Below are 21004 nucleotides of genomic sequence, written 5' to 3'. Positions count from 1 at the left end.
GGTCCTCTGTCTGTCTATAGACCTCCAATGTGGTCCTCCTGACTGTCTATAGACCTCCACTGTGGTCCTCTAACTGTCTATAGACCTCCACTGTGGTCCTCTGACTGTCTATAGACCTCCACTGTGGTCCTCCTGACTGTCTATAGACCTCCACTGTGGTCCTCCTGACTGTCTATAGACCTCCACTGTGGTCCTCTGACTGTCTATAGACCTCCACTGTGGTCCTCTGACTGTCTATAGACCTCCACTGTGGTCCTCTAACTGTCTATAGACCTCCACTGTGGTCCTCTGTCTGTCTATAGACCTCCACTGTGGTCCTCTAACTGTCTATAGACCTCCAATGTGGTCCTCCTGACTGTCTATAGACCTCCACTGTGGTCCTCTGTCTGTCTATAGACCTCCACTGTGGTCCTCCTGACTGTCTATAGACCTCCACTGTGGTCCTCTGACTGTCTATAGACCTCCACTCTGACTGTCTATAGACCTCCACTGTGGTCCTCTAACTGTCTATAGACCTCCACTGTGGTCCTCTGACTGTCTATAGCCCTCATAGGAGGCTCAGGCCCAGAGATGGGCAGTATTTGAAATACATGTATTTGAAATACGTATTTGAAATACTTTTTTGTATTTTGTAATTTGTATTTCGCTGGGATGGAAGAAATTAGATGTATTTTGTATTTAGATAAATTTTTTGACCCAGTATTTGTATTTTGTATCAAAATACATTTTCAATATATTTTGCCCATCAGAGATGGGCAGTATTTGAAATACATGTATTTGAAATACGTATTTGAAATACTTTTTTGTATTTTGTAATTTGTATTTCGATGGGGATGGAAGATGTATTTTGTATTTTGTATTTAGATACATTTTTTGACCCAGTATTTGTATTTTGTATCAAAATAAATTTTCAATGTATTTTGCCCATCTCTGCTCAGGCCCCCCCCCCCCCCCTCTTATATTACCATGGGGTGCCAAAGAGGTCTTCAAGTTCCCTACAGAAATAATAGTGTTAGTGTAAAAAAATAAACAGCCTGTTTTTCTTCCCCCCAGTTTTGGTCCCATGCAGTCCTATAGATTTCATAGTCAAGTGTTCTATATATATATATATATAATATATATATACTCACAGTCTTCTCGGGTCTGGATGTAGAGCACGTTGCTGCGGACTCCGTCCCCGGCCTGGGTGTAGGCCAGCACCTGGATGCTGTAGTTGGTGAACTTCTCCAGGCCTCGGAGCTCCACCTGCTCCTTGACCGTGGTGATGTTCTGCATCTCTCCCCACTCTGAGGACACGTTGTATGGACACACATGGGACAGACACAGCAGGGGTCAGGGGTCATCGGCATGGTGATGGACACCTTTGGCACGCGGGTGAAATCACCCCTCAGCGGCTTCTGACAGACATACGGGTTGGAACATGCATCCAGCAAGCCCAACCCAGTAGTCACTTTGAGTGGCACCACCACACAAAGCCACAAACGGACCCCTCACCAACCTTAATCCGGTCATTTTAACGCACCCCTCACCAACCTTAATCCGGTCATTTTAACACACCCCTCACCAACCTTAATCCGGTCGTTTTAACGCACCCCTCACCAACCTTAATCCGGTCGTTTTAACGCACCCCTCACCAACCTTAATCCGGTCATTTTAACGCACCCCTCACCAACCTTAATCCGGTCGTTTTAACGCACCCCTCACCAACCTTAATCCCGTCGTTTTAACTCACCCCTCACCAACCTTAATCCAGTCGTTTTAACGCACCCCTCACCAACCTTAATCCGGTCGTTTTAACGCACCCCTCACCAACCTTAATCCGGTCGTTTTAACGCACCCCTCACCAACCTTAATCCGGTCGTTTTAACGCACCCCTCACCAACCTTAATCCGGTCGTTTTAACGCACCCCTCACCAACCTTAATCCGGTCGTTTTAACGCACCCCTCACCAACCTTAATCCGGTCGTTTTAACGCACCCCTCACCAACCTTAATCCGGTCGTTTTAACGCACCCCTCACCAACCTTAATCCGGTCGTTTTAATGCACCCCTCACCAACCTTAATCCGGTCGTTTTAACGCACCCCTCACCAACCTTAATCCGGTCGTTTTAACGCACCCCTCACCAACCTTAACGGGTCTCATGGTCGCAGCTTACGTATTTCCTGTAGGCGGACTCGACGTAGCTGCGGGGTTTAAACCCTCACCAGGCGCACCTCCTTCTACTACAGTGAACGGCAGAGTGACTGATGTTTAGTCTGCCTCAAACGTTACACTTTTACCTCCTTTTTACTAACACTAACATTACAAAGATGCCCAGAACATCGTGATGAACCTGTGTAGTTTATGGCTGCTCCAATAGTGGCAACATAAAAAACGGAATGTCAAAATATCCACCGCGGTATTTTATACCTCATACTAAGCATTTAAAGTATGAGGTATAAAATACAGCAGCCTTGTGTTCATAAAACAGAAAGATTGGGTGTTGGGTAAGACTGGCGTTATGTATCTTTCAGGACCTTTCACTGCTTCGTCTCAACCATTACTCAATGGCTCTGGTCTCAGCCACCGCGGTGGATATTTTGACATTCCGTTTTTTATGTTGCCACTATTGGAGCAGCCATAAACTACACAGGTTCATCACGATGTTCTGGGCATCTTTGTAATGTTAGCGTTAGTAAAAAGCAGGTAAAAGAGTAATGTTTGAGGCAGACTAAACATCAGTCACTCTGCCGTTCACTGTAGTGGAAGAGGTGCGCCTGGTGAGGGTTTAAACCCTGCGGCTACGTCGAGTCCGCCCACAGGAAATACGTAAACTGCGACCATGAGACCCGTTCCTGGATTCGTCTATATAGAAGTGTCAATTTGTACGTTTCTAAATGTTTTGATGTATTGAACAAGGTGGACCCTCTTGTAAACAAGTGTAATGCTTTATGGTGTCGTCCACTCACAGTTAACAGTACTTCAATCAATCAAAGTAGTGGACTCATAGATTATGTGCCATAATATCGTAGTACATCATTGTCATACATATTTCAAATAAGGTAGGATAGGAAAATGGCCCGGGTTGAGGAGCCGCGCGCACACACACACACACACACACACACACACACACACACACACACACACACACACACACACACACACACACAAACACACACACACACACACACACACAATCACACACACCTCCATCTGGAAAGACGGCCCAGAAGACGACGCGGTATCCCTTGAGGACGCCGTGCAGCGTCATCCGGGGCGGTTCGGCCCAGGTGATCACCGCCTCGTCTGACGTCACGGAGATGGCACGCACGTTCTGGGGCGGCTGGCTGGGCACTGAGGGGAGAAACACAAGGGTCCCGGGACGTTAGTTTAACCCATTCAGACCTGAGATTGATATGTGTGTCAGTACTGGTGGTGCTCAGTAGAGAAAAAAAGAATCCCGCACAGCTGTCTTCACTTGAGTTAGATGTATTGACAGTGGCGTGCACAGATAGACACTAGGGGGTGCTTTTGGCAATTTGCTCTTAAAATCCTTAATTTGTAGTGTGTGGACCATGGTGACATTGATCAAATCTTGATAAAAAACGCTTCTACTATATTATTTAGGCCCCCACAATATAAAGCCATGTTTCTATGTCAGTGGTTCTTCGATAAAAATAAAAAATAGCAGACCTACAAGCACGTGGTGCCCTTTTTTTTCCACTTGAGCACCTGCCCCTCTAAATGTCTGTGCACGCCACTGTGTATTGAGCAACGTTTTGGGTCGTCAGACCTTCATCAGGCATTCATCAGCATGGCTGAGGGAAGTAGGGGTGCTACACAGCCCCCCCCCCCCCTCCCCCCCCCCCTCGGACAGGAGGGGGGAAAATAATACGTTTAATCAAAACAGATTTCTGTTACTATAGGCCTGATAAATATGCTATATCACAGACTAGTATCGGTGCCTTAACCCTGGTTAATTGTCAGTTTGCTCATGCGTGGGGAGAGGGGGAAAGTAAAAGCCACTTTTCTGCATGAAAATGCGCACATTTTGTGGCATGCTCTAAAGCGTATACACAACAGCTGAAGTTTATAATAATGGTTAAAAAATAGTTTAAAAAGCTTTAAGTTGACACAAATGCGTTCCTATATGTCCTAAATGGGTTAATTGAAACCTATATACTTCAGGTTCTGTCATGGTTTGAATCTCCCCCCGTCTGTATTTCCACTTCGGCCACTCCCTCATCCCATTCCACACTTCAGTCCCAGTTACACACCTGGTTCCACTCTCATCAGCCCAGCCCATTACAAACCTGTGAACACTACTGCAATCAACCCACCACCTATAAGACTGGACTCATTGCACACACACCTTGTCGGATCATACATTCATGTCACGTTGTTGTATGTGGGAGCTCTTGCCTTGTTCCTCGTTCCTGGACTAAGCTTTCAAGCTTCTGGTAATTTGCGTGTACCTCTTTGTTTTTGCATTTTTGGACTGCTTAGTTTCTGCCAGTATTTGCTATTTTGTATAAGTTTGCCGGTTTTCTGCATTATTCAATAAATGCTTGGATTACACTCTGCTTTGCTGGTCGTACCTCTGCACTTGGGTTCAGTACATTTTTGCCACCATGACAGGTTCAGAGCTTACTATACCCTATACCCAGTTCAGTTCAGTTCATGTAAACCGTCGGGAGAAGGACACCCAAATGATCTCACAAACGTCGTACCGTTTGTAAAAATATACGCGGAATCAATTCGGTGGCAATACTGGCAAACACCTCCCAATGTTTGCCTCGCTTAAATAATTAGGGTCGGGGGGGGGGGGGATGCATCTCTGGAAACCTAAATCACATTTCCATATCAAACCTGGTGTTGTAAAAAAAAAGGCTAGTGATAGATAAAAGGCCCACGCTGTTTGTCCTGTCTGATGTATAGAAGCATCTCTCTCTCTCTCTCTCTCTATACAGGCCCGTCTCTGTTCACTCCAGGCCAGGTGCCTGTTGGACTTGGCCCGTGAAACCCTGGGTCCATACTGACCAATGGGCTTTGAGCTCTGTGAATAACCGCACTGTCTGCTCGCTCATGCAGACCAATGGGCTTTGAGCTCTGTGAATAACCACACTGTCGAGGACAAACAGGAGACAACTTGTGAGGGGAAAGGAGAGGCGAGGAGAGGAGTATATACAGGAAGGGAGGAAGAGAGAGAGAGAGAGAGAGAGAGCTGGTTGAAAGACTGAGGGGCCATGAGAGAGAGAGAGAGAGAGAGGGCTGGTTGAAAGACTGAGGGGCCATGAGAGAGAGAGAGAGAGAGAGGGCTGGTTGAAAGACTGAGGGGCCATGAGAGAGAGAGAGAGAGAGAGAGAGAGAGAGAGAGAGAGAGCTGGTTGAAAGACTGAGGGGCCATGAGAGAGAGAGAGAGAGAGAGGGCTGGTTGAAAGACTGAGGGGCCATGAGAGAGAGAGAGAGAGAGAGAGAGAGAGATTCTGCGGAGGCCAATCGCACCAGGGCGTCGCTCTGCAGCTGGCGAAGACGAGGAGGAGGGAGGGAGGGAGCGAAGAGGAGTGGAGAATCGAGGAGGGGGTTCCATGTGAATCATCCCGCCGCGGCTCCATGCAGCGATGTGAAATTTAAATATTTCACAAAACAGAATTCCTCCTGCGGTAATTCCTGCCCGTTGTCGCGCTAGCAACTTCAACTGGAGGAGATTGGGAGAGTGAAGGAGAGTGGTTGGTAACAGTAAGGGAGTCATGCTCAGGGACGTGCAGAGATCGAGTGTCCCGTAAGAGGGCACTTTTGGACAAAAATCGTGAAAATAGCAGATCTCCAAGCTCACAACGCCTAACGCTTTACATTCCCCATTCCATAACGGCCTTATAGTTATTGTGCGAGTGTTACCCACGTTATGGCGTTATATGTCAACTTATGTGATCAGTGAAAAGTCTCGCAGCTCCGTGACTCTGTGAGTCTATCATACAGGCGTCTCTGTGCTGCTGACTGCAGTGCAGAGAGAGAGAGCGCTCTCTGTGTTGACAGTTTCGTTTGTGCAGTCATACTAACCTCTGAGGCCACATGGCTTGATACAACCTAACTTGATAAAAGCACGTCGCAGAAGAGGTCATTGATTGGCTAACGTAGGGCCAGATTTCAGGGTAAGCCAATCAGAGACAGTCTACAGGGTGGGCAGGCTTACTGGCTGTAACACATTTAGTCACTGACACACAAACCCTTGTAACGCATACATACTGTAGACACTACAGACAGAAATCGCGGGTTGAACAAAAATCATGATACAGTACCACACGCTAAAATGGCAAATGCGGATCATGACAGCGAGATCGGTTGCTTTGGGGGTTGGAAATATCGATTTTAAATCACCACAGTAGCATGTCACCAAGAGTCAACTTGACAAAATGATTGCTAGGCCTATGTTGTTGAGGAAATGCTTCCCCTCTCAACGCCGGTGGAGTCTGTTCCTTGGTCAGCAAAACACCAGTCAAAGCAGGGCCAATGTGCAGAAATACATTTTCCAAATACCTGAACAGTGAATATTCTCAAATGGAAGATGAGCTCAAAAATACATTTGATGAAATAGAATATCTCTATAAAGATGCCTGTCAAAATTCCTGAACATGTTTTATTGTTCCACTACATTTCATGTTAAGAGGGAGTTGTCTTTTCTCTTACTGTGCGACAGAACAAAAAACCTTCTTTTAAATCGTTTTTTTATATTATTATTTTTTAAAGTAAAGTAAAGTAAAGTAGTCACTTTCATAATTTAATGTAAAGTAAAGTAACAAATTACTTTTTTAGATAAGTAACGATAACTATAATTCCTTACTTTTTATCAATCTGGCTATTACATCGGCGTACGATAAATAAGATAGTTTCTTTACAGAAACGACAGGTTTTATGAACATCATTCTGACCAAAGACAACAACGGCCATCCCATAAACTGCTGCCGTGGGGAGGGCTTTCAGTGAAGTGAAACTAAATGAAATTTTAGACTGAATGTCAGGCTAGGCTAGAGACTTCGGGAACAAAAGCAATTCTCCTGAATGCTGCCTTCCGGTATATGGCATGGAAAGGACAGGCATTTACATTTGTTTCACCATCAGTAAACGCTGCATTCGTGGTCTGCATGGAGAGGGCAGTCTCTCAGTTGTTTTACAGACAAGTAAAAGGGCAGGGGCTGAAGCCCCCTTTGATGTCGACGTGTGCACGGGCCTGCAGGTCATGCTTAACCCATTCTGACCTGAGATCAGATTCATACGAGGTTTCCGCTGGACACACACTGGTCTGATGAACCCATTCTGACCTGAGATCAGATTCTAAAAATGTCAGTCGTTCTTCGATTTTTCAAAAAATAGCAGACCTACAAGCTCGTATCGCGCCACTCGGTGGCGCGATATGAGCTTGTAGATCTGCTATTTTTCAATAGATAAAGCATAACATGATGCCAACACCAAAATGGGTGCCCGGTCAGAATGGGTTAATTCATACTGGGCTGCCGTCACTCACTGAACATAGCCGTTGTGTGAGCTTATGGCTATATTTATGAGTATAAATCAGGCTTAAACAGGGGAGAGGGTTGACCTGCAGGGAAGGAGACGGTTTTAAACAATACAATTAGGAGTGGTTATATGTATTCCGGTATATAGTATTCCGGTGGACAGCAATGTGTTTACAATAGCGAACAGAAGTATAGATGTAAACAAAATGCAGGAGAGAAATGAGGGAGGGAAAAAAAGGGGGCTTAAATTAAATGTGGTTTTGGACTGGGGCTGAGGGGAGAGGGGACTGGGGCTGAGGGGAGAGGGGACTGGGGCTGAGGGGAGAGGGGACTGGGGCTGAGGGGAGAGGGGACTGGGGCTGAGGGGAGAGGGGACTGGGGCTGAGGGGAGAGGGGACTGGGGCTGAGGGGAGAGGGGACTGGGGCTGAGGGGAGAGGGGACTGGGGCTGAGGGGACTGGGGCTGAGGGGAGAGGGGACTGGGGCTGAGGGGAGAGGGGCTGAGGGGAGAGGGGACTTGGGCTGAGGGGAGAGGAGACTGGGGCTGAGGGGAGAGGGGACTTGGGCTGCATGAGGGGAGAGGGGACTGGGGCTGAGGGGAGAGGGGACTGAGGGGGGAGAAGGGCTGAGGGGAGAGGGGACTGGGGCTGAGGGGAGAGGGGACTGGGGCTGAGGGGAGAGGGGACTGGGGCTGAGGGGAGAGGGGACTGAGGGGGGAGAAGGGCTGAGGGGAGAGGGGACTGGGGCTGAGGGGAGAGGGGACTGAGGGGGGAGAAGGGCTGAGGGGGAGAGGGGACTGGGGCTGAGGGGAGAGGGGCTGAGGGAAGAGGGGAGAGGAGAGAGGGGAGAGGGGAGAGGGGAGAGGAAAGAGGGGAGAGGGGAGAGGAGAGAGGGCTGAGGGGCTGAGGGGCTGAGGGGAGAGAGGGGAATCGAGGGACAGAGGAAGAGCAGGAAGAAAGGAGGAGAGTTGAAAGGAAGGGGAGCGAATGAAAGGCAGGAGAAAAGATGAAAAGATGGAGCAGGGAGACAATGCGCTCAGCTGTGGATAATTACAGAAGAGAGAGAGAGAGAGAGAGAGAGAGAGAGAGAGAGAGAGACAGAGACACAGAGACAGAGACATGAGACAGAGAGACGAGGTAATTATAATTATTTTTAGTATGCTTGTTGTTATCACTATTATCATAATGGCCGTCAATATCACTGTCGCCACGGTGATAGCCACCGGGAAGTGCTGGAGGGCTCTGTGTGCTCTGGACCAATGGGGCTTCAGCCAACTGTTCACTGCGCAGGGCGGATGAGTGAGGGTGTGTGGGAGAGGGTGTGTGTGTGCGTGCGTGTGTGCGTGCGTGCCTGCGCCCGTGCGTGCGTACGTGTGTGCGTGCATGTGCGCTGTGTACGGGTGGGTGGGCTGGAGGGGGGAGGGGGGTTTGCTAATACGTGTTTGCACAGGGCGGAAGAGACGAAGCGTGCGGTCGACAGTGTGCGAGAGTCGGCGTGCATTTGAAATCATTTGTGTTTGCAAACGCTATTTACATTTTCACAGCTCGATGGAAACACAACAAGGATAGAGAGAGAGAGAGAGAGAGAGAGAGAGAGAGAGAGAGAGAGAGAGAGAGAGAGAGAGAGAGAGAGAGTCGCATGCATAATGGCGGTGAGGAGGAGACGAGCAGATGTAGAGGTCACACCGGAGCGAGTAAAAATAGAAAAATGGAAAACACAGAGGGACATGTGTTCACGAGAAGAGAAGACATATAAAAACACAGAGGGACATGTGTTCACGAGAAGCTCTGACATATCGTGGCCTGTCCGGTGGAACACCTTGTATGTCCAAAACCATAACTTTTCAAATAGACTTTTGTAAAAAAGAAAAAAAAAGAATTCTCCAGTGTTTCATGACAGGTGACAGTACTTCATTTGTATAGACCCCTATGGTGTGGGTGGTTGTCCGTGCAAAGATGTCTTTGTTCGTATTTATAGATTGTATTTTGGAGATTGACTATGTTTGAGGGGCGCTATATGAATGGCTTTGAGCGTTTGTGTAACTGTAAACACAAACATTGCGTAAATACAAACATTGAAGACGGAGGTGAGGACGCAAATTCTAATTGGCCCCGAAATGAGATGATGCATTATGATGTATGCCAACTCCGCAACGGGTGTGATTTTTGTTAAATAAACAAGGCAAGCAATTTCACAGGAAAACACACAGAGGACATATCAGTATAATAGGGCATGATCATATCACAGTTCCTACCAAATATTTATTTTTTGCTTCTTTGATTGTTGACCAATAATGGATGTTTATACCCGTTGTGTGTTACTTTCAATCATCCGTATCACTGTCAAATCAAGGCAATTTGTATAGAGCGCCGAAGACCTGACGTCACTCGCTCATCCCCTGATTTGCGGAAGTAATTTCCCTATGGAGAATAACACAGGGTCATCTTAAAATCATCACATATAAGCGTTGTGGTTCAAAAGTAAACAAGCTGTCTGTCAGGGAGGTGTCTCTGTATCGTTTGCGACCGTCAGTCACTTATATTTGATACCGTCTGTTTCAAGCGAAAATGTAACTAATTCAGCAGCAGTAACAATAGCGTTTTCTCTCAGTCAATTGATTCTTCATGTCTGAGTGAAACGGCCGGGATGACATAAATAAAAAGTACATGAACCCGTGGACTTAGCGCCCTCTACCGATATTGACGTCAGACTTCGGTGCTCTATTTCTAAAGCATTATGTCATATACACCGTCAGCTTCTGCTGACAGCCAGACCTTGACCTTGGACTTTGATCTGCAGCAGTTTTATTATAACGTACTATGACTCAACTTTTACATTTTTTTACTAGTGAAAATCGCAGATCTACAAGCTCACAACGCGGCGCGAAGCAACACATTGTGAGTTTGTAGGTCTGCTATTTTCATCACTTCTTAAACATTTGTTTTCTAATTCATGGATTTGTAAAATTCATGGACGTGCACGCACGCACGCACGCACGCACGCACGCACGCACACACGCACGCAATGGAAGTTCAGGTGTTGCCTAAATTCTGTATACATTTAGGGCTTGTTCGGACTCAAGCACTGAGACACGTGATGTTTCCAGTGCGTGGTATATCAGAAGCAACTGAAATTATTTGTGCCCTTGATAATGTATTTTTATAAATGTGGACTCAAATAAAGAAATCGAAATGTGTGTGTGTGTGTGTGTGTGTGTGTGTGTGTGTGTGTGTGTGTGTGTGTGTGTGTGTGTGTGTGTGAGCGTGTGTGTGCATGTGTGTGAGAGTGAGTGAGTGTGCGTGAGCCGCATCCTTCCTCACCATCCTCCAGCGTGGTGGCGTTGATCTCGGAGCTGCTGGGCCCCGTGCCGGCCCGGTTGAAGGCCTGCACCACCACGCCGTACTGGGCGAACTTCTTCAGGTTGTCCAGCGTGTACACCTCGCTGTCCCCGGTGGCCTTCATCTCCACGATGCTGTACTGCCCGTTGCTGCCCGGCCCGTTCTCCCGGTAGCCGATCTGGTAGCCGCGGATCACCCCGTTCTGCAGCTCCTTCCTGGGGGCCTGGCATGGGCATGGCAACGAGGAGGATATTAATTAACCCATTCTGACCTGAGATCAGATTCTAAAACGTGTCTTATACATCCTGACGGTTTACCATTCTGACCTGAGATCAGATTCTAAACGTGTCTTCTACATCCTGACGGTTTACCATTCTGACCTGAGATCAGATTCTAAACGTGTCTTCTACATCCTGACAGTTTACCATTCTGACCTGAGATTAGATTCTAAACGTGTCTTCTACATCCTGACAGTTTACCATTCTGACCTGAGATTAGATTCTAAACGTGTCTTCTACATCCTGACAGTTTTCTGAAAAAGCCATGTTTCTATGTCAGTCATTCTTCGATTTTTCAAAAATAGCAGAGCTGACAACAACCTACAAGCTCGTAGCTTGTAGGTTGTTGTCAGCTCTATGAGCTTGTAGATTTGCTATAGCATAACATAATGCTAACACCAAAAGGGGTTCCCACCCCAAAGTGGGTTAAGGTAAAGAAGAAAGGAAAGAAACAACATGAATAATTAAGGGCCTTTCTCCTCGGGCCCCGCCGGCCTCGCTCCCATTGTTTACCACCAGGAGGGGGTGGGGCAGAGTCGTCCGTAAGCCCTTACTGGGGCTGCGTTCAACACATTCAACACACCTGGTCTTGTGTCTGAAACACGGCTATGATCGATGTGTTCGTCCCCCCTCCCCCCCATCAAACAAATGTTTGGTCAAACCGTCGTATTGAGCTTCCACTGGAAATGCATTGGAGCGGCCATTACACACTATATACAAAACACAAGACAGGTGTGTTGAATGTTTGAACGCAGCCCAGTAAGGGCAGAATGTAAACAGAATGTAAACAATGGGAGCGGGTTTGGGGGGGGGGGGGGGGGGGGGGGCAGAGAAAGGCCCTTATTATTAGAACAAATATTTAGTAGAGGTATAGTGAAAAGAGCCAATCCACAAGCACCAATTGTGTTCTTGTACAGTAGGCTATATTTGAACAAGTTCTAATTTCTGGTTTTGGGTCATTGGTTAAAAAAGTTGGGGAGCCACCGTGCAGTCCAGGCACCTTGACTGGTACCTGATCTTGAGGGGAAAAAACTAGTACAACTAGTACCAACAAGGTCGACTAGTGCAGATTTACTAGTCGACTAGTTGCTCGATGCCCTATTGTCACGATCCCGACAAACGTTGCTGTCTGGATGTCTGTCTAAGAGGCCCGGCTCGCCGACTCTGAGCCGGGCGTGGAATGCGAGCGGCCAGTGGGCCACTTTTGGTAAGCATGAACTGGCGCTTCTGGGATGAACCGTGTGTGTGTGTGTGTGTGTGTGTGTGTGTGTGTGTGTGTGTGTGTGTGTGTGTGTGTGGCGGGATTCTAAATTCACATCCCCTCAAAGTGAACGTCACTGTTTATACATGCCATTATTCAGAATCATTCACTGGGCTCCGTATAGCTCAGTATAACGGCTGATTTAGACTCCGTTGCGTGCCGAGTTTTTGCACGCCGAAAATAGACGATTTACAAGCCGAGCTTGTAAATCGTCCGTCTTCGATGCACGACAACCCAGCGCGCGACTAAACATAATAATATATCACCCTTTATCACCCCGTGGGACAACAAACAAACCGACTGGCAAAGTGCTGAAGGGAGACACAAGGCTGAGATGTGTCTGGTAGGATGTTGCTGAACTCATTTACTGCCAGAGTGAATACATAAATAATCTTTTTTCGTTTTTTCCAAGTAGTCAAAGAATATGTATTATATCCAGTACGATCGACCCCGCGCTGATAAACAACGCGTGTTTTCTCAGTGACTCTCTCTATTTTACCCGTCTCTAAAAAACAGCAGATCTCAAAGTGAGGTCCATGAGGGACCGTATACAGGTCCGTAACTCTGAGAGTGCACGGGAATGGAAACTTATACTACAGGTCCACTTTGGTTCCATTTGTGCACTCTCTAAAAACGTTTGAGAGCATGCTTATATGAAAAGTCACAAATATATAGGCGTAGAGCACCCATTTTGGGTGGGAACCCCTTTTGGTGTTAGCATTACGTTATGCTTTAGCTATTGAAAAATAGCAGATCTACAAGCTCATAGCGCGCCACCGAGTGGCGCGCTACGAGCTTGTAGGTCTGCTATTTTTGAAAAATCGAAGAACGACTGACATAGAAACATGTGAAACTGTTACTTTCTTAGCTTACGCATGTTTCTTGATAAATGTTTTTATGTGATGTATTCCCATGCTTTTTTGTTCTTGCTTAATGTAAGTCGCTCTGGATTAAGAGCGTCTGCTAAATGCCTAAATTGTAAATTGTAAATTGTAAACATCGCTTTTTCAGAAAACTGTCAGGATGTAGAAGACATCTCAGGTCTCAGGTCAGAATGGGTTAAGTCTTGGCTCAGGTCATCTATACCTTCCAAGTGACCCTGATGCTCTGGGAGGTGACCGGCTGGAGGATCACTTCCATGGGAGGTCCATCGGGCTCTGCAGGCATGAGAGAGAGAGAGAGAAGATGGTTGGTTACACAGAGATGTTGATTACTGTCAAATGAAGCAGTGGACTTTTTTGTATATGTATTTCCAACGGATTAATTCAATACTATTTCCCCTACATTTTTGGTTTGATTATCGAAATGCCATCTCTAGACAGAAATTGTGACCAAACACTTTGTTGTCATTCTCCTAAACCTCCGCACTGCAACTGGCACATGAATATGAAACAAATGCTTCAGGTTATTTCCTCTATAAGTGCTCCTGTTATTTCATACAGACTACATACTTAACCACTGTTCTTACATAAAGTCTGTCTTTCATGTGCTCATTCAGGAGCATGGCCTTTTGCTATGAGGTCAAGTCCAATTAGAAAAATGAAAACACACTATTGTGTTAACATGATCCTATAGTTTTGCAATGAAAATGTCCGTGGCGTAAACGACTTTAAATAAATACTTTTTTGAAAAGTCTATGTATGAGGAAAAGTGTGAAAAAGTGTGAAATCCTAAAACTTTGGAAAGAACATAATTATAGGTGTACTTCCAAAACTGTTGGTTAATCCATAAAAGTGATATTGTCTTGCACTGTAGCTCTGATCCCCTACCTGTACTTTGATTTTATTAAAATAAAATAAACAATACAAATATGTGACCATGTGCCTTCAGTCACATTATGACTTTGTTTGACCTTGGTGGTGAAAATAAATATATGAACACATTACAAAGGGGGAATCGACCCGAGGCTTCCGATTGGTCTGTGGCGCGAGTTGGGACAAAAACGCCAGATTGATGTCATATCAGTGCGCCGCTATACTGCTGTTGTCCTGCAATGTCCCCTTATGATTCACTAAACCCCACACAGCTGCTGCTGTTGTCCTGCGACGTCCCCTTATCATTCACTAAACCCCACACAGCTGCTGCTGTTGTCCTGCGACGTCCCCTTATCATTCACTAAACCCCACACAGCTACTGCTGTTGTCCTGCGACGTCCCCTTAGCATTCACTAAACCCCACACCGCTACTGCTGTTGTCCTGCGACGTCCCCTTATCATTCACTAAACCCCACACAGCTACTGCTGTTGTCCTGCAACGTCCGCTTATCATTCACTAAACTCACCCCACACAGCTACTGCTGTTGTCCTGCAACGTCCCCTTATCATTCACTAAACTCACCCCACACAGCTACTGCTGTTGTCCTGCGACGTCTCCTTATCATTCACTAAACCCCACACAGCTACTGCTGTTGTCCTGCAACGTCCCCTTATCATTCACTAAACTCACCCCACACAGCTACTGCTGTTGTCCTGCGACGTCCCCTTATCATTCACTAAACCCCACACAGCTACTGCTGTTGTCCTGCGACGTCCCCTTATCATTCACTAAACTCACCCCACACAGCTACTGCTGTTGTCCGGCAACGTCCCCCCCCCCCCGTCCCCCCGTCCCCCCCCCCGTGCAGCACTGTTATTGTGTCGACCAGAAGCAGAAACCACTGGTTGCTGGAGTATACCATTCTAACAGACTGTCAAAGTTTTTTCCACAGAGTCGGCACACGTTCTCCTCATTTTCCTCACATAGCCTCGTTTGAATTCCACTGGTAATGATTTCCTCACTGTGTTATTTTGAGGGGTGCACACCGCTCAGAGCCCTGACGTCACATAATTTGGAGCGATCCCACTTTTAGACCAGTGCAGCCCATGCGTAAATCCAGGCTTTCATTTTTCGCGCAGACAAAATTAAAGCCTGGGTATTGAGGCTAGTTGTGTATTAAACTACTTTTTTTTTTACTTTTTTTTACTTTTTTACTTTTTACCATAGGTTTTACTAGCGCACACTTTTTCAACAGGTGAGAAAAGCATGGACAGAGTGGCGCGGGCTGATGACGTATCAGCAACAACGTCGTCCTGTCGTAACAGGTGGCTTCATGAAAGTCAAACCAGGAGGCTAGTGGACATAATATAGACTGAGAAACGAAGTGACGACACGACATCAACAGGAGACTGTTGATGTCAACATGCAGATGGACAAAAAACCACAGTATTTCTTTGAACAGGTAGCACGTGTAAGAGACGAACAGAATCATATGACTAGACAAGCCAGTTCGGGTGTTTTGGTGGCACTTAAACCAAGAACAAATATTCTTAAATTCTAAATACTGCAGTAACCCTGGGAAAAATAATAATTCAAATGTATAATTTGTTGAAAGTGCTATGTTTTTCTATGTTTTTTTATTTCTCCTATGTTTTTTTATTTCTTATTTTATATTTTATTTTACTATGTTTTATTTTTAGTTAGTGTTTGTAAACAATTGTAAGTATTGCCTTTGTTAAATGTTTGTCCCCAGGAAGACTAGCTTTTGTCAAGGCAAAAGCTAATGGGGATCCTTTATAAACAATAAACAATAAACTTACGAGCTTCCTCTGTGCTGATTGTCAGTTCCTTGCTGGCTTCGCTCCGTCCAATGGCGTTGTACGAGTACATGCGGATGCTGTAGACCGAGGCGGGGTGGAGGTCCACAATGTTAGCCTGGTTGTTGGAGGGGGAGATGTTGCGTGTGCCGTGCTTCAACTCCCAGGTGTCTGCATGTGTGCGTGTGCGCGTGTGTGCATGTGCATGTGCGTGTGTGTGCGTGTGCGTGTGCATGTGCATGTGTGTGCGCGTGTGCGTGTTTGTGTTAGATATTTTGTTTGTTTGAAAGACACAGAGAGAGAGGCAGAAACAGAGCAGTAGAGATCGTTAACCAGACATTCAAATCCTCAGGGGCAATTTAAACCGAGAGGCGAAAACGTCGAAAATGTCATTTTACGACACATGGTTGAGAATTGTTCCACGAGCCGAGTATTATAGTACACTACTTACCTACTAGTCTACAGTATAAGTATTATAGTACACTACTTACCTACTAGTCTACAGTATAAGTACCATTCTATAGATGTCAAGTACTCTAAATGAACCACGAGGCCCATATACAGTAGGGCCGTTTGATGTACAGTATACAGTACAGCCCCAGGACATGATGTCCCCCTTGGGGTGTAACGATACAGTACGATACAGTAACTGCATCGATTTCAATTTCAACAATCCAACTGCGTCGATGTGCAAAACAGCAACATAATCGTAACATCATTTGACTTTGTATCGTTATCTAATCGTTTTGCAAAAAATGCAAAGCACTTGGTGCGTTTTTAAGAAGAAAAACAGAGAAAGAAATCTTTTATATACCTTTTCCGTTCCATATTGGCTACACTCAGTCTATCGATAAATGTGTGTAATCTCTGTGTAAAACGTATCGTTACAGCCCTATACCGTCTACACAGTATATGTATACTCGTCTACGGGACTATAGTACCTGTCCTGTAACGGTATACTGTATGCGTATGTACTGCGTAAGTACCAGTGTACAGTATATATACGTACCCGTCTTGTTCTTATATTCAATGTCATAGGAGGTGATGATGCTGTTGCCGTCAAAGCGCTGTGTCCAGCGTAGGTTCATGCTGCGGTCTTTCACCTCTCTCACCTCCAGCTCCGGAGGGTCTGGGGGCTCTGGTATATGAGTAGGGGGAGGGGGGGTGGGGGGGGGGTGGAGAAAGGGAGGGAATAGGTGCAGGTGAGACATGCGCAATGGACAGCAATTATAAGTGTCACTCCGCAGTGGCACCTATACCGCTGTGCTGTTCCTGCCAAAGTGTATGCTGAACTTCAGCTCAACAGCAAGCTAAACTCCAATTCCCCATAGAAAGAACGACAGAATCGTGAACAATGAGTGGTTCTTCATCTTTTACAAGGTCATGGAGTAAAAACTGAAACAAGCATAAAATACAATACAACATGCATGAGTTCAGTTGTCCTGTTCTTCATTTTACAGTAGCTTGTAAATACAATCCTTTTCAATCCAAAATTACCATGAAATCCCTTTTTATAGCATTAACTAAATTATGCATGAAATTGACATTCACAAGTTCACAACATGAAATACAATACATTCCAATGAATTCTAACTTACAGCATTGCCTCATGGTGAAGATTTGTATAAGTTAGAAAGGAAAAGCATCACATGTTGCACAGAGAAGGAGTGGGTGCACTATCTGTGCTGCCTCCAACACAAATGATGATTGCAAGCCAACACAGCTGATTACTATCCAGTGAGTGCAATCATCTAAACTCACACACACCTGCCTCAACTAGTCCAAATGTCACAGTGACCTCTTCTAATCAAGAAGGCATTTCAATGTAAGGGTCCTTATAGTCTTCTCAAAAATAAAACCTTTCTAAATATTATAACGGCATACAATATAAATGACATTATAAAACAACACAGTGTACCTTGCACAGTGAGCTGAATAAGGCCTCGTCCCTCTCCATAGGAGTTGATGGCATGGCAAGAGAAGAACACGGAATCCCCACGCTCTGCTGGCTTCAGCTGGAGACGAGAGAGAGAGAGAGAGAGAGAGAGAGAGCGAACATACAGTACATCTAGTCAAATCTTTTCCATCTCGTTTGAATTTGACTCACAATATCTAAGAGCTCTTTTTTAAGATATATATATTTTTTCTGCCTTTATTGATAGGTTGAAAGTAGAAATGGGGAGAGAGATGGGGGGGGGGGGGGGGATGACACGCGGCAAAGGCCGTCGGGATCGGGAGTCGAACCTGCGGCACGCCTTCAGCCTAGGTGCCCAGACGGTTGAGCTATAACCGTCCTTCAGCCTAGGTGCCCAGACGGTTGAGCTATAACCGTCCGGGCCCTATAAGAGCTCTTTTTGATTGCAATGGTACCAGACTTGTTGGTACACTATAATTTACACTAACAGGCCGCTCGATGTGTAATGGGGCTCCTGTCATCACTAGCGCCGCAACGGATGTCCGTGAAGTCAGTGGAAAGGAATCAGAACTGGAGTGCTATATAGTTCCTGTTCCTGATTGTGAAGCGTGTGCTATATATTTTTCTTTTTTGAAGCGCATGCTTTTTTTTCTTTTCTTTTTCCTACATTTTTTATCCCAAGATTTCATTTCCGGTGTCTACTGTCTCATGTATAATCCTGGGCCCTTACAGTCCCTCTGTCAACCTGGGGAGAGCAACGAACTGACCTCATGCTTCCTTCAATGCATGAGGAGTCCAAGCCGCTTCTTTTCACCTGACAGGGGGGGGGGGGGGGGGGGGGGAGTTTTGCCCGTTGGATGGAAAGGAAAGGAACACGTGCGTTATCCCAACCAGTTCCTTTTTCCCCTCCACCAGGCGCCCCGGCTGGCCAAGTGGGGGCACTATAGCCTCTCTTTAACCCATCCTTTTGGTGTTAGCATTATGCTATGCTTTAGCTATTGAAAAATAGCAGATCTAAAAATAGCAGATCTACAAGGTCTTGTAGGTCTGCTATTTTTGAAAAATCGAAGAACGACTGACATATAAGAAACATAGCTTTTTCAGAAAACTGTAGTAGAAGACATTTTAGGAATCTGATCTCGGGTCCAAATGGGTTATAACGCAACGTGACTCCAGGCTATATAATATAGCGGTATATGGTCGTATATATAATTATATACCCTGAGCGTGGACAGCACTTCGTCCGTCTTCTCGTTGGGGCTGGTGGTGATGGCGTAGCGGGGGTTGCGGTCGGGGTCGATGACCGTGTCGCCGCGCTCCCAGCGGATGATGATGGGCCACTCGCCGCGCGCCGTGCAGTTCAGCTCCTTCACGTGGCCCTTCTTGGCCATGGTGGTGTTGGGGTGGCTGGTGATCATCGCCGGGACTATGGAGGAGGAGGGGAGGAGCCGAGAGGAGAGGAGAGGAGAGGAGAGGAGAGGAGAGGGGAGGGGAGGGGAGGGGAGGGGAGGGGAGGGGAGGGGAGGGGAGGGGGGAGGGGAGGGGAGGGGAGGGAGAGGAGAGGAGAGGAGAGGAGAGGAGAGGAGAGGAGAGGAGAGGAGAGGAGAGGAGAGGAGAGGAGAGGAGAGGAGAGGAGAGGAGAGGAGAGGAGAGGAGAGGAGAGGAGAGGAGAGGAGAGGAGAGTGTTGAGGAAATGTGGAACACCTAAGTTATGCATTTAAGGAGATCAAATCTCCCACCTCAAGAAGACAGCAGCACTGGCTGCATTTAATCTTTAACCCTCTAAGACCCAGCGTTGCTTTATAGCAACAACTTATATTTTAATTAATTACTTAATTATTATAATTTTTTTCTGTTCTTTTGTCACCTAAACGTCATCAGTGATGTTCATTGCAATGCCATTTCAATGCCATTGGTCATGATATTTGCATATAAATACCCCCCACAGAGGCTGAAATTCATTCAATTTTTTTTAACCTATGACTTTTGACCTTTAACCCCAATAAAAGTAAGTAAAATAATTGTAATATATGTTTTTTTGAGATCATTAGAATGTCTAGAACATGTTTTATTCATTATTGTGAAAGATATCCCCCAAATGTAAATTATTCATTTATTATATTATTATATAATTATTATAAATTGTTTTTTTTTTTTTTTTTAACATATTGTTTAGTCTTAGTCCTAGTAGTGCAAAGTAGTAGTAAGGTTGAAATCAATTTTTTGCAAGAAGAAATTAATGCGGGTCTTAGAGGGTTAAATGTATTCATTTAAATTATCCACAGTATTTGAAACAGCTTATGATATACCATACACTTCTACACATCAACTTAGACATTGCTCACAGGTTTACTTTAATATACCCAAATCAGTTGGCAAAAAATCATTTATGTTCAAAGCTCCTTGTGACTGGAACAATCTACCTGTCCATATTCGTTCAAACACCTTTTCATTTGTTTAAAACTGTGCTGTCCTCTCATCTTGAGACTACCTGTTCATGTTTTCACTAATCATCACTATAGCAGATCCATGATGCAATGATCCATGTGTTATGTCTACGTTATGTCCATGTTATGTGAAATGTTGTCTTGTTGCAGTTTTTTTGTTGTTTTTTTGTTTTGTTGTTGTTTGTTTCTTGTTTATCTAGGAATTGTATTGTTTTGTTTTGTCTGGTTGAATTGTTTGTAAAAAAGTGTCTTTATGTATGAAGTGTACTTTGTGAATCGCAGACCCCCTTGAAAACGAGATGGTTCATCTCAAGGGATTGTTCCTAATAAAGACATTTCAGACAAATCACTCATGGGAAACTACGCTGTTTTCTGTCTTTTCTGACATTTGACCTGTGACTTGTGTGGTCTGGGTGGGGGGGGGGGTCTTCCCATTGTGTCATCTGTTAAGACCCACCTACTCCCTGAGGGGGGTAGGATTGTATTTAAGCTGAAGTCTGACTGAGTTGTGTTGAGTCAGTACATGGTGTTCCATTGCAACGCTTCATTGCCGGCTCCGTATTCGAATACAAGACTCTAATACTCTGAAACTCTGAATTGTGTCTGTCTCATTATGTCGTTTAACTGTGTTATAAGTGCTCTCCGAAAGATTCCACAACAAGAGCAGAAGGTCGGATGACGGAATAGAAGAATGTTACGT

At 45.6% G+C, this 21004-nt stretch overlaps 2 protein-coding genes across 2 annotated transcripts in view; both read right to left on the bottom strand.

Annotated features, from left to right (window-relative positions):
- The window catches only part of LOC310864431 (uncharacterized protein), a gene marked incomplete at its 5' end in the record, with an annotated part of 40015 nt that extends 23466 nt beyond the window's left edge, over positions 1–16549 (bottom strand). Inside the window, 6 exons of the mRNA XM_083773120.1 lie at positions 1131–1286; positions 3188–3334; positions 10814–11054; positions 13457–13527; positions 15946–16022; positions 16532–16549. Of these exons, the coding sequence (XP_083629246.1) occupies positions 1131–1286; positions 3188–3334; positions 10814–11054; positions 13457–13527; positions 15946–16022; positions 16532–16549 (710 nt within the window). The remainder of the gene's footprint in view (positions 1–1130; positions 1287–3187; positions 3335–10813; positions 11055–13456; positions 13528–15945; positions 16023–16531) is intronic.
- LOC310864430 (uncharacterized protein) overlaps positions 15975–21004 on the bottom strand; it is a gene marked incomplete at its 5' end in the record, with an annotated part of 18696 nt that continues 13666 nt past the window's right edge. The window contains 4 exons of the mRNA XM_083773119.1: positions 15975–16113; positions 16952–17080; positions 17861–17957; positions 19078–19283. Coding sequence (XP_083629245.1) covers positions 17002–17080; positions 17861–17957; positions 19078–19283 — 382 coding nt within the window. The 3' untranslated portion in view covers positions 15975–16113; positions 16952–17001. The remainder of the gene's footprint in view (positions 16114–16951; positions 17081–17860; positions 17958–19077; positions 19284–21004) is intronic.

This window comes from Protomyctophum parallelum, assembly GCF_964188405.1.
Source record: "Protomyctophum parallelum genome assembly, chromosome: 9".
In the NCBI taxonomy this organism is placed as follows: Eukaryota; Metazoa; Chordata; class Actinopteri; order Myctophiformes; family Myctophidae; genus Protomyctophum; species Protomyctophum parallelum.
Note: the sequence above shows the minus strand (reverse complement) of the source record. Positions and strands in the feature narration are given on the sequence as shown.